General features: G+C 45.0%; 1 protein-coding gene across 1 annotated transcript in view; it reads right to left on the bottom strand.

Moving 5' to 3' along the window:
• Positions 1-13,271, bottom strand: part of LOC119179103 (fatty acid synthase-like) — a 146,171-nt gene that overhangs the window by 82,014 nt on the left and 50,886 nt on the right. Inside the window, exons 12-16 of the mRNA XM_075870086.1 lie at positions 11,660-11,885; positions 7,854-8,108; positions 2,946-3,119; positions 1,244-2,465; positions 606-777 (exon numbers count right to left, since the gene is read on the bottom strand). Coding sequence (XP_075726201.1) covers positions 606-777; positions 1,244-2,465; positions 2,946-3,119; positions 7,854-8,108; positions 11,660-11,885 — 2,049 coding nt within the window. The remainder of the gene's footprint in view (positions 1-605; positions 778-1,243; positions 2,466-2,945; positions 3,120-7,853; positions 8,109-11,659; positions 11,886-13,271) is intronic.

The following is a 13,271-nucleotide window of genomic DNA, read 5'->3' as shown; positions in this document are numbered from 1 at the left end:
GTGCTGGACTACTACTACTGCTACTACTACTACTACTACTACTACTACTACTACTACTACTACTACTACTACTACTACTACTACTACTAATAATAATAATAATAATAATATAACATCTTGCTTGATACGTCTCACAACTATGATGTGACTGTGACAGAAACAGTAGTGGAGGGCTCCGGAAATTTCGCGTGTCCTTTCAGATGCACTGGTATCGCACAGTACACAGGTCTCTGGCACTTCACCTTCACAAAAATTCGACCACTAAGGCCAGGATCAAATTCGTGACTATCGGGTCAGAACTTAGCACCATAGCAACTGATCTACCATGGTTGGCCCTTCGTACTGAAAGTATCAGCTTCAATGTACTACTAATACAAGGAACGCAGCACTATATTTGAGTAAATGCGGAAATTATTAACGTTCGTAAAGTGCGTTTTAAGAAGGAGTCTGCGAAGGCATGTTATTTGGCGCGCTCTCTCATAGATTTTCTACGATTATATTTTAGCAAATATTTCCCACCAGTTCCAACCTACTCTCCGAAAGGGCTGGGACTGGCCACCCAAAGCTCTTTCCCAGATTATTTGTCAAAGTAGCCAAACGCTCACAAATATATGAAACTCACCAGAAGTGAAAGACAGGTACTTGTATGAACCCCATTGTCCATTACGGCTCACGTTCATCAGCAAGTCTTGTTGAAGAGCGTCCGCGTAGTTCAGATTGCTTGGGCTGAAGTCGAAGACATCGTTGGAACCATTCGGGGTCGCATCAAACACGCACCTAGAGCAATATAATAGTACATAGACAAGTCCAATTTTGCGTAGTAACATGGATCACGAAATACGCTGATATGCTGGCCGCTTCAGTATAAGGCAAATGCGAATGAAGTAAACTTATTGCACCCGTCCTGTTCGTTTTAGGATTTCATTTTATACTACACAGTGGCCTGACTGGCTGCGCGTAATATATTATCCCCGTATATGATTGAGGTAGTAAAACTACGAAGTTCAATTTAGTGTTTGTGCTTGTATAAATTCTTATTCAAGTATGCATGCCAAAAACGTGCTGTCGTGAAAGATGTTCATATCGATTATTGCATATTGAACATGTCCTTAGCAGAAGAAATATTTTAAAATGGGTGCAGATTTACTCTGCAATTAAAAATGAGTAAAAGTTTTCAATTCATGACAAATTTAATGAATAAATCATGGTAAAAAGAAACTCTAATGGGGATGTTATATCTCACCTAACGCGGCGTCCACCGGTCTCCTCAATGAGGTTGTTGGTGAGACCAAGGATGCCGCTGGTACCAGCGTCCTGTGCGAGAATCCAAATGTTCTCTCCGTCTGGCTTCATGTCGTACTCCAGAACCTTTTTCCTGAGCTTCTCGACCCATTTGAATCCGCTGTTTTTCACCGTTATCACAGCCTGCTTACAAATTTCTGAAGCCGTTGAACAGTTTCGAAACAGCAGCAACGAGGACAAGCTGTTCGATTTGAGGCCCACAAGTAGCAATCCACGCGCTTTGAATGCAGCGATAACCTCGTCGTCTGAGTGTCTCCGAAAAGCAGTGCCGTCCGCGGATGACAGAAACATCTCAGCTGGAGTGAGTTCTGTCCTTTGTGACAACAGAACGAAACTTTTCTCCTTACACTGCGATAGGTGCTTGAGCAGGGAATTTGTATTGCTGTTCGTGTCGAAGACACCACGAACCACAATAGTTAACTCTGCGTCTCGGATGCGTTTTTGTGGTGCACTTGATGAGTCGTACTTAACTATGCTGGCACCATCCGGCACATGATTTGGTGCCAGATCCTCCGGTGAAGGATGAAGTATGGCGTACTTGATCTTAAACCGGATGTCCTGCAGAGACAGCCATTGAAGTGCCCAAGGAGCGAGGAGTAACGAATTTTTTTTGGCAGCAAGTTCGAGAACTTGGACCACTCCGAAGCCAGTATTCTCCAGAACGACGTCCAGAAGACACCTGAGAGGATCTTCTGTGAACAACGCCGTGTTGAGGATGTCTCTTTCCAAGCATTTTCTTCGGTCGTGCAACAATGACCGGACGCTCGATGCCAGATAAGTGGGGATGCTCGTTCCTTTAGATAGGGTGAGGAGAACATTTAGCAGGCTGTCGTTGTCAGTGGAGTTCTCTAAGGATCGGTTTGACAAATATCCGGGCAACTTGTATTGAAAATTTTTAGGGATGCCCATCTCTTTTTCGTTCTCGTCGCAGGGCTTCAATATGCCGTGAGTGATGTCAGAGCACACACTGACGTACTCCTTCACCGACCGATATCGTTGCTCCTTCATTTCGTCATCGTCAATGTATGGCACGAAATGGTACTTTTCGAGTTGTGGCACCTGTTGTATGAGGCGCCTTTCAAATAAAGTGTTTCTGAGGCCTTTCACAACCACGCCGCCGGCGCGACACGTTTTTTGGTAGCCGTCGTATATGACGTCCAGACCTGTACAAAGAAAAAAATATATATATGAAAAACACATGACTGCTACTTGAAACGCTAACATTTTCTGGCTGATTAGGTCAATCACTGAATAAAAAATGCAATATAAAAAGAAACGATTCACCTACCACAGTTGGAAATGAAATATCATCCGAAGGTGAATGAAGGAATGAAGAGTTGTTAAGCTGACAGACATGATTTTCAGTATGCATGACCTCCGAATATTTGGACTAACTTTTTGGACCCTACGCTGGCTAAAGTGTCACCTTCATGGTGAGCCAAATGTTCGATGCAGAAAAAGAAGAGCAGTAAGAACATTCGCTTCAAAGCCTCTTTGCGTTAACACAGCAGTATCCGCAGTGGCTTAGCTATTCGAAGATAAACATGAAGAAGTGAGAACATCTTAAGTAAGCAAGAAGAGCATTATAATGTGGCACAAGTTGCCTTTCCAAGCCAGATAATTTCTCAGTACTGGACACATACCTTCCTCCGACATGGATTCCACCATCTGTGCGTGAACTTTGGTGTCTATGACAACCGACCGAATTGCGACGGGCAGCTGAAAGGTGCGGCAGAGGTCCGCAAGTATGCAGAACTGAAGCATGGTATCGAGAAAGGTGATCCAGTTGTTTTCCCATGTCAGTTTTCCGGACGGCTCTGTTAAGAAACGAAAGGGTCAAAAAATGTGCGCAGAGCTCATAACCGTAGCCGATTACGAAATGTTGGCTGTAAAGTCTACGAGGCACCGCGGCTTGATATTCACGTACCATCCAAGTTTACCATTTACGAACTTCTTTTTGTGCAGTTGCATGATCAGAGCCGGCAGATCGTGCACTACATCGCTGAGCGACACATGCACTCTTATACAGTCACAACTAGGAATAACTGTATGATGATCACTAGAAAGAAGTTGAAAGTTGTGCCAGAACAACTACTTTTGTTAACTTCCGCCAAAATAAGGACCTCTTTCCGCATACGGCTACTGAACTATAAAGCACGCAAATATTTGTTGTTAGCGTGTGCTGTAGGAGTGTTTCGTGTATTTCCCGCGTAGCTGAAGCTGCATTGTGTATATAAATATGCACAACATGATAATCTAAGAAATCGCGTGTTTAAAATGTACCTGCTCAGAGAAAGATGTACAATCGCAGAGAGGGAAAATTCCTAAAGAAGTGTTTTTGCCGGAGCCTTTGTGAATAAGAAGTGTCATCGTGCTTCATATTGGACGCATTGGCTGTATTTTTTTGTTCGCTCTTACACTACAGCGCCTTCTTGTGCACATTTGAGTTTAGTTTCCCACGTCAGTTGTTACAGCGTTCGCCCTTTAGGTTCACAGCTTTGTTCCATCTTCTAATACACGTCTAAATACTATGGTCCTCTGGACACCTATACACTAGGCACTTTCTCCGAAAACCATTTGTCCATTGCAGCGCCCATGCCTTATTCCACCTTTCCGGCAATGACCTTTAGTAATCCTCCCCCACCTACTCATAAGCATTTTCTAAAAGATCCTTTCCCACAGATCCCGGAGATAAACAAGTAGCCTAACGAAAAGTGTGTGCTAGACGACCGACAGAGAAAATGGCTATAAAATACACGATGCGCTTTGCATGTAACTTCGTGCGTCCAGCAGCAGTCTTTCTTTGTACGCATTGTTTACCACAGAGCTCTGAATCGAAGGCCTGTTTGATTTAGCGCGTCCGTCCAGGAACAGAAAACTACAAGGTAATCTCTTCGAAAGGAGCAATGACGACACGCAACAAGGTTAGAAACCGTCAACACATCTGATGGCTGAATGACGTCATTCTGGTACATCATCAATCAATCAATCAAAAGCAAGACAATTCTGAAGGCTGAGCAGAAACTTAAGGGTGCCCTGTTACATGAAGGAACGGGTAGCTTTCATCGCTTCTTCTCTAACTGGGGAATGCACCGATGTAGCTGCTTGGATAGCAACGCCGCAAAGAAGGCTCTGTTATGATTTTATTTTAAAGGAGAAGCACAATGGCTTCGAGTTCGATCGACAATCAACAGCTATTTTCGTGAACGGAAGTGACGCTTCATCACGTGGGGGTAACGACATCGGCCGTTAATATTGATTGGCTGAAGCAAAAAGTCACATGTATTATTCATACGTTCCCAAATAGGCCACACAATTTTGCGCTCAATATTATAGAGACACTATACTTAAGTACAAATACTTGTAAACAATTGCAAAAGCAGGTTAGGTGCGCTACACATTGTTCATTACGGGGAGAGTCGTGTGGTATGTCTCTGTGAGGTGCGCAGAGATATCCTCCGTTGAATTTCATTGAATTTCATCCCACGACAATACTCACTACAGATTGTGTTTCGTATCCATAAGCTGTGATGGCTTCTTTGCACAAGGAACTTCAATTATCCAATTCAACGTAACTTCAGAACTGTACTAATTAGAAAGTTGATTAAAGTAACTTTCTTGATGACTGTCGCAATGAATGTTTTCAACCATCTTCGGATACCCGACAGCTAACAGTATAACAAATTTTCAAGGCATATACAAAATATCAGCTTTTCCCTGATAAAAAAAAATTGGGACATATTTCCTGAAACACTGGTATTCTAGCGTAGCTATAACCCCCAGGAGCATGCAAAGGAAGGGTGCTTATGATATGCAAGTTAGCACCGTAACGGACAACTGTGTGCTTGAAGGCCATGTGTCCTTCCATGTATTACGTCGGGTGGTACGGTGATGTTTCCGAAATCATGTTTGAGAATGGACACACACACACATCGTAATTATTGATTCTCAAACGCCTGGCCTGTGAAACCACGCGGCGTGACGTGCATTTGACTGCCTGCTTCCAATTATTATTTTTTTCCTCAGCTATTGTCACGATGTCTATCTAGTGGCCATGTCCAATTCGGCAGGGTGCGTTAAGGTACTCGAAAAAGTAGCGTGCCCTGACGTCACGGCACTCTTGACCACGTTGACTCGCCGAACCCGCCGTCACATTCCCAGTGTAAACAGATGAAAAGTGGATGAAATATGAAATGAAAATATAAAAAAACAGGACTCTTACACAAACGTGAAAGGCCTGAACTTGCGTATGAACGTGTTGAGATTTCTGAATACCCATGCAGGAAATGCGTACTGACTTTCGAGGTGCTTCAAATGGGCTCGTTAAACCTAATTTAGGGGATAACATGATTAGAGTTCATGCATGGCCTAGATGTACGCCCAAATACGGATCTCTGGGGACCGCATCAGTCGGGGTGAAATGCATTCCGTGTTTCTAATTTGTGTCGAGAGTTGTGAAGGTTTGAGGTATCAAAAGCTGTGTTGACAGTTTGACCAAGCCCCACCGCGGTCAAACTGTAAGGTATACTCGGCTACTGACCCGCAGGTCGCGAAATGGGATCCCGGCTGTGGCGGCTGCATTTCCGATGGAGGCGGAAATGTTGTAGGCCCGTGTGCTCAGATTTGGGTGCACGTTAAAGAACCCCAGGTGGTCGAAATTTCTGGAGCCCTCCACTACGACGTCTCTCATAATCATATGGTGGTTTTGGCACGTTAAACTTCGCATACCGATCAATCAATCAATCAATTAATCAATCAATCAATCAATCAATCAATCAATCAATCAATCAATCAATCAATCAATCAATCAATCAATCAATCAATCAATCAATCAATGGCAGTTTCACCGAAGCAAAAACGTGCTAAAACTATCAGCGAATGCACAAGAACCTTAATGGCTAACCTACAGAGGTGTTTCGAAACTTGCAATTGCAATATTTACCGAGAATTTTAAAGTTCCTTCTAGAAGGTTCGTCGATTGTTTAAAAGACGATAGTTTTTCTTGGAGACCTTCGGCGCACAAATTTTGGTCTGCCTGTCTGTCTGTATGTTTGTCCATTTGTATGTTTGTCTCCCCCAACGGTACCCGAAACGGCACCAAAGAGACCAAACAATACTCCAAACGACCGACCCCATCCGCAGTGCCCACCAATATTGCTCAAGGTTCGGCGTTCATACTTGTGAGATTGTCAATTGAAAACAGTAATTGGGCATGTCTTAAGCACCATAACAATACGTCAATTTTATGTATGTGTAGCTGTACTAGAAAAGACATACATGAGTACTTTAAAGGATCGTAGGCTTCATAACGCTGCGCTGACCATGCAACGCTTGCACGAAACAGCAAGTGTTTCCAATGCTTTGCTAAGACGGCACGATGGTGGCACCTACCCGGCGCCTTGCGTTAGACACCTTATTGCCTCAGAGACGGGCGCGCACGGTGCGCGCCCCGTTTTCCAGGATAACTGCCAGACAGCGCTCATGTCTCACGTGTGACGTGACTTAATGCGCTTGTTCGCCTCCGCTGCAGGCTGGATGGAGGCACTCTAACGCAGCGCCGCCAGATTACCATTCACTGATTTTCTTGCACAGAACATCAAATAAACGTTTTGTTCACTCTCTCCAGACGGAAGACTATCGTCTTTCGACGAGAGTGCGGTGTGACATGCAGATACGTAGCCAACCTGTTCAGCTGCATAAGTATACTAAAATTTGCAGGTGTATGCAATCTACTACCGACGTCAAATGAAACTCGAGCAACGCTTATTCATTTATCATCATAGACAGGTACGCACAAATGCGCAGGGCCACTGAAACAGGTGTGCGCGCCCGTTAATGGTAATGGAAGCAGGGTGTACACTGTACCACTTTGAAAGCTTTGCATTCCTCAGGTTTCATATTACGTCGATTGTACGTCTAGTAGTGCGAGAAATGGGTGAGTGCTGATTATCTTTTTGCTTAGCTTAACTTGATGTCGCCAAAATTCATTTAACTTCTTGTACGTGCCTATCTTTTGTGTGATTTGTGGATACGGTGTTTTCGCATTGTAAAGATCACAGTATCAGAATACAGACGTTCACGGCACTGTTTTCCCAACCCCACCAAAAAGGACTGGGAGACGACCCTACTCCATAGCTCCACACTAGAGGAACAGCGAGCTCTAGTCCAGCGGGCTCGGGTGGCCGCCTCGACTAATGACGTCCCGGACTAGGGATGTCAACCAGCTCGGTGGGGATAAGGGCTATCTGGCATAGCCAGTATCAATAAAGGTTTTTTCCTCCTCCTCGTCAAGGGGTTAGAGTTCTGCATAAATGAAAGTTCTAGTTTCAGAACACGTTAACATAGTTTTTTTCTAAATAAAGGCGTTAACTCTTCTAAAAGAATTTAAATATTTCGTTTTGTTGTGGACTGAGGGTCATCACAACACAGCTCTACGGCATCAAAAACTTGCACTACAGGCAACAAGGCTTCCTGCGAAAATACAGCATTCACCATCAAGACTGTAGAGGAAATTCGACGTGTTCATGTGTGCAAAAAATTGGTTTTCTTACTGTCTATGTCTGCCTTAAGAATTCCTTGAAAGGCTCCATGATACCCGTAGCCACGCAGCCTGAGTTCTTTGTAGACGTCCTGTGCCGGCAGTTCGTAGTCAACAGAGTCACCTGGCACACACGGTGGGTCGATGACAAGCAGCCTCTCGCCTTCCTCGATCACGCGCACACGACCGGTAGCCACCGCTGCACCGGCAGTAGCGACTTCAAACTCACCAGTCAACCGCAGGACGTTCACGAGGAAGCGAACACATCCTGTACACAAGAGTGTTACGAGACCTCGCTTAGGATGTCGTGAACACTTATCGAAGCCTAACCTTCCCATACTTCGATACACTGTGTGTATTTACGAACCTGCTGTTCGTATTAATTATGACACTACTACGGAGGAAAAACAAACAGGGCTAGAAGGACGGAACAAGAAAGGACACGAGAACATGGCGCTTACTGAAAACCTAATGTTTTAATTTTTGTCGGTCACCTGAAGATCGAGCATTTGATTCCGGCCGCAGCGGTCACATTCAAATGGAGGCGATAAGGTGGAAGCCCATGTATTGGTGCGATTCCAGTGCGCGTTAAAGAACCTCAGATCACCAAAATTTATGGAGCCTTCCACTATAGTGTATCTTCTACATATACGTTCTTTTTGGGACCTAAAACTCTACACATTAATTGAATATTCAGTCAGCATATATATACTTCACTACTATCCCAAAGTCACAAAAGAAAACTATAGAGAGCCTGCGAAGAGGCAATGAGGCGATCAATGGGACAGGAGTCATCGTGAGAGCGCTATAAAAACACGACACACAAGAAGAGATGGACGAGAACAGGCGCAATGCACCTGACCTCGTCTCTTTTTGTGTGTCTTGCCTATTTTGTGAGTCACCTCTTTGCCTCGTTTTGTGTGTAGGGTTTTTATAGCGCTCTCACGATGGTTTCTCTGTCAAAGCGCCAACTCGCCCAACAGTCAACTCTTTTGAGAGACAGGAATGGGTCTTTGCAGCGCTGTTTCTAAGTCGCAAATGTGAACCAATCAGCCGAAATGCGTACCTATGATAGTAACACGTCCTCCTTAAATCAACGGTCATATGAAATGTAACGTAGGGAGAAGCAGCCCGAAAAGACATATTGTTGATGCGTAGCTATTGGTGTCCACATAAATATTGCACTAAATGCAGCTCTAATGTGAAAAGTGAAGACGTGCGTAGCCCGTGCACGCAGCGATCTCCGTTTGTAGACTTCCCACGGCTCCGCTTCAAAACCGCCAATGACGTCAATGTTTTAGGTAAGCGTGCACCGTTTTTCGACAAGAATTTAACCTTGCTAAGTGGATTCGCAAACTAGGGGTGCGGCGAACATGGTACTTTTTAAGAAAGGAGAAACAGACAACCACCCGTATGTAGAATGACGCCACAAAGCATTCCATACGAATTTCTCAGAGAGAAAAGCCTCTTAGTTGCTGAGAAAATTTGTTCTGGTCCGGGGATCGAACCGGAGACTAGCGCCTACAATTAAGCTAACCAGGAAACTAGCGATTGGCAGTGCGAGGGCGACTTCATGACCAATTCGAGGCCCACACATACAAGTTGCAAATGAGTTTCGGGGAAAAACGCAAGGCCGTGCAAGGCTTAGGAAAGGGAAAAATGGTAGAGCTTAATTTGTAGGGCGACCGCCCCAGATAGTGGTTGGTCTCTGCTTTAAACCTGCAACCAAGACGCACATTTAAGCGACTGAGAAGCCTTTATTTCTTAGAAATCCGCATGAATTTCGTTTCGGTTTTGTTCTACAAACGGGTGGTTGTCTATTTTTTGTTGTTAACGCTTCTGCCAGCTTGCGCGTTTCTGCAGAACTAATTAGGATGGTACTTTTTACGGCACTTCATTGATTTTTTACATAGTAGGATTACAGGTCTGCTGCAGCGAGTTCCGAAAGATGGTGGCTTTGAAGCTAACAGAGAGGTGTGACAGTTTGGGCTAGTTGGTATGACATGATGACAGTTCGAACGACGATCATGTGCTCGTGTCCTTCTTGTCTCTTTAACGTCGTTCTGTTCTCGCGCGACAACTATCGGCTAACAGAGATGTTGCAAGAAAAAGCAGCCCTTCGTGGATCAGCGCCTTTAAAGCATATGGTTGAGTCCCTAGTCAGAGACCCCATTGGTCGTGTCCACTATGCTGGCACGCCAGACTATGGTTTGTAGGGCTGGAAGGTCCTGACAGCCGACCAGCGCTGCCTGCCAGTCTTCTCGGGCTTGAGTGGTGTTCGGTTGTAAATATGAATTGAGCTGGCACGCCCATACTATGTGGTAAGTGTCGGCCACCTTCGCACAGTACTGGCAGAGGTTGCTTTCCCTTCAGAGGCAGCGCCAGTGGGAGAAGTCATCATGCAGTTGGCGAGACGGTGCCATTCTCTAGCGCTGCGTGGAAGTGCGTCGCATGTTTCTCGAGCGTTGTTAGAAATTTTAAGTTAAATATTGTCAAAGATTATTGGTTATTTCTGTTAAATATGTTATTTTAGATATAATCCGACCTTTCTAACTCATTTTCAGCATTACTGGTTTTGTTCTGGCCCGGTTCAACCACTTAACATAGAACGCGAACTTCGTACGTAAAGTTTAGGAATATATCACACATGTGGCTCTTTAAAGAGCCCCTGAAGCACCCAGCGGTCGAAATTTAGTGGAGGTGAGGAAGTTAGCTCGAGCTTGCAACGAACACGTAGCCGTGAGAATTTTTCGAAACGGTGCAGTAATAGCGGAGTTACGTGCGTCTGATGATCAAAACGCGATGATCGCTTCTTTCCCTCTTTTTTACGCTACCCTTTTTCAAAACCGCTTGACCCCTCCTCGCTAAGTCGTCTGAGTGCCCCTCCCCCTCTCGCATGACATACGTCACCGCTGACGCGCTATCGGAGACAGCGTCTACTTTCGTTTGCGGCGATCCGCCACTCCAACGACCCAGCTCGCCGTCAACTGTGTTGCATGTGTCATCTGGGTGCACTGATCGTTGACTAACCATTGTTGCTGTCGTGCCGACCCGTGGCCCTACGAATCGTGCCGGTGTAGACTCTGCGTTGCGTCACGGGCCGCAGATGCCGATTCGCAAGCGACAACACGACCAAAAACAACAAGGTGTGCGTGAACAGCTGTTTGCAGAGGGACTGGAAGTCGTCGGTTGTCGTTCGGGTAATGTCAAGCATCGAAAGTGGTAACATAATCGAGTTTCACTGGTGATGCCACACATGTCAGTGGCGGGAATGACGGGGACTGGAAAGTAGAAGCTATTGTTTTTTCGGAATTGTGGCGCCCCCGCTACCTGTAGCGCTGCTGCGTGTTGCATCGTTGATCGCGACGGCATTCTGCACGCGATGCACTTGTTTACTTAAAATGTTTGGGAAAATATCGGAGGGGGTTTAGGGGCCCTTTAAAGTGCTGTGCAGTCAAAGCACTTCACAGTAGAAAGCACTTTACAGTAGTGCACACTTGCAAGGCAAGACTCGCGTCGCAGCTCATTGCGGGAAGTTTACGTGTTGATAACTACGGTGTCAGTGTAAAAGGGTTATTTACCTTTTCAGAGGCATAACCTGTAGCTGCTACTTTGGTGCGTTTAGTCGTGGTGTCAGGGTCTTTACGTGCAGTTGGTAAGGATGATGATACCGCCAATATATGCAAATGAAGCTTACTGTCTACACCTATCCAAAACAATGCTATGACTATGAATGCTTCAAGTTAGAGCTTCGAACATTAAAACAAGCGTCTCATAAAGACAAGTACACACACCATAGGTACGTAAATTTGTCCTTACCATTTTTCGGCAGTAAAGAGGCCTGACGGAAAGAAACATCTTCGAAAACCACTGGAACTTGATCGATCGGCATTCCCATGCGCTTGGCCACTGATTTCCACACTAGCACCAAGTAGCCCATCGCCGGATAGAGATTACGGCCATCTACCTGGTGGCCACTTAGGTACCTGTCTGCTTCATTGGCCTCTATGTCGATTTCCACGATGTCCTCGGCCATCTGCCTGTTCTGGTGTTTGGAGAACGCAGGCATAAAAAGGTTAGATAAGCTAGGACGGGAAAAATCTATGCGTCAAACACGCTTACTTGAAATGATGCTTATTTTCAGTCAATTTTCACCTACAGTTTTGGAGCATCTTATGCTGCCCTTGAAAAAGAGCTCGTGCTATTTCACGTGACACCGGCGTAGCAGAATTGTTGCTATAGGGTCCGCAGAAGCCTTAGCTGATTCGTAACAGTAGAACATAGAAAAAACTTATCTGGGCTGGTTGAGGGCATGCATATACGTAATCGTACACTCGGAAATTCGCCAGGAGCGTCTTTCGGTGCGTCTAGAGAAAGAAGACGAGGCAAGCGTGTACTTGTGTCTGCATATGTAAAAGATTTCGGTAGGAGTGAGTGGATACTCATCATTTCGAGCATAAATAAAATATTTTTCTGGTTGAAAGAACATTCGATTCGCGATAAAAACACATGAAAAAAAATGATTGACGATGGTCTGTGTTAATATTTTCACAGTAAACAACCGCTAATGCACACCTGTTTAAAGTCTACTGTGGCTGAATGTAAGTGTTCAGTTTCCCCAACCAAAAACAGAGAAAACCCACTGCATATTTTTTTGTGTTGTGGTTCTTGGGCGAAGGTCATACCCAGGCGTTTTTTATTCGAGGAGGGGGCAATCCGTAATATTTGAACAAGTGCAAACTACAGGACGAGAAGCAGATGCTTACAGCACTTAGTTAGGGGGTTCAACACCCTTCAAGTATGTAGGTGCGTACGTTTGTATTTGGTCGTGTATATTACGCATGTAAATCTTAAGAGGTTTTTTTTAGGAGAGGAAAGGAAGTTGAAACTCCCAACCCGCCCAACTCACCTGGCCAAGCCAGTTGGTTGAGCTCTACTTTGGCATTCACCATACACGACAGCTTGTTCACATGGCGCGTATTTCATGAAGTATGAAGACAGCATCGTATGGTAGTTTTATTACGGGCTATTTAAACAAGTTGTCAGGCCACATACACAATGTGGAGGCCAACCAAACCAAGAAGTAAATGCACGAGCCATGTAAACAAGCTGTCGCTTACCGTATTTCCCTATCCAGTGCCCACGCCTCTATCCGCCAAACTGGTCGATGCCTTAATGAGCAGACAAAGCAACATACTACCTCGTTAAACACAATGGCATCTTGTGGACACCTAGGGGCTCACTTAAAGAACTGGGCTTGTTCTGACAAGTCTAAAGTAATCTAGTGGAAATCTGCGCATGTATAGAGGACTTATTGATATGATCTGGGGTTTTACTTCCCAAACCACAACAGAATTAGAGGGCTCCGGACTGAAACTTTAACTTAGACCGACAATGCACATTATATATTTCTCCGCCGCCGTGTTGCGAC

This window comes from Rhipicephalus microplus, chromosome 7, assembly GCF_043290135.1.
Source record: "Rhipicephalus microplus isolate Deutch F79 chromosome 7, USDA_Rmic, whole genome shotgun sequence".
Lineage (NCBI taxonomy): Eukaryota > Metazoa > Arthropoda > Arachnida > Ixodida > Ixodidae > Rhipicephalus > Rhipicephalus microplus.
This window is presented reverse-complemented; position numbering and strand designations above follow the sequence as displayed.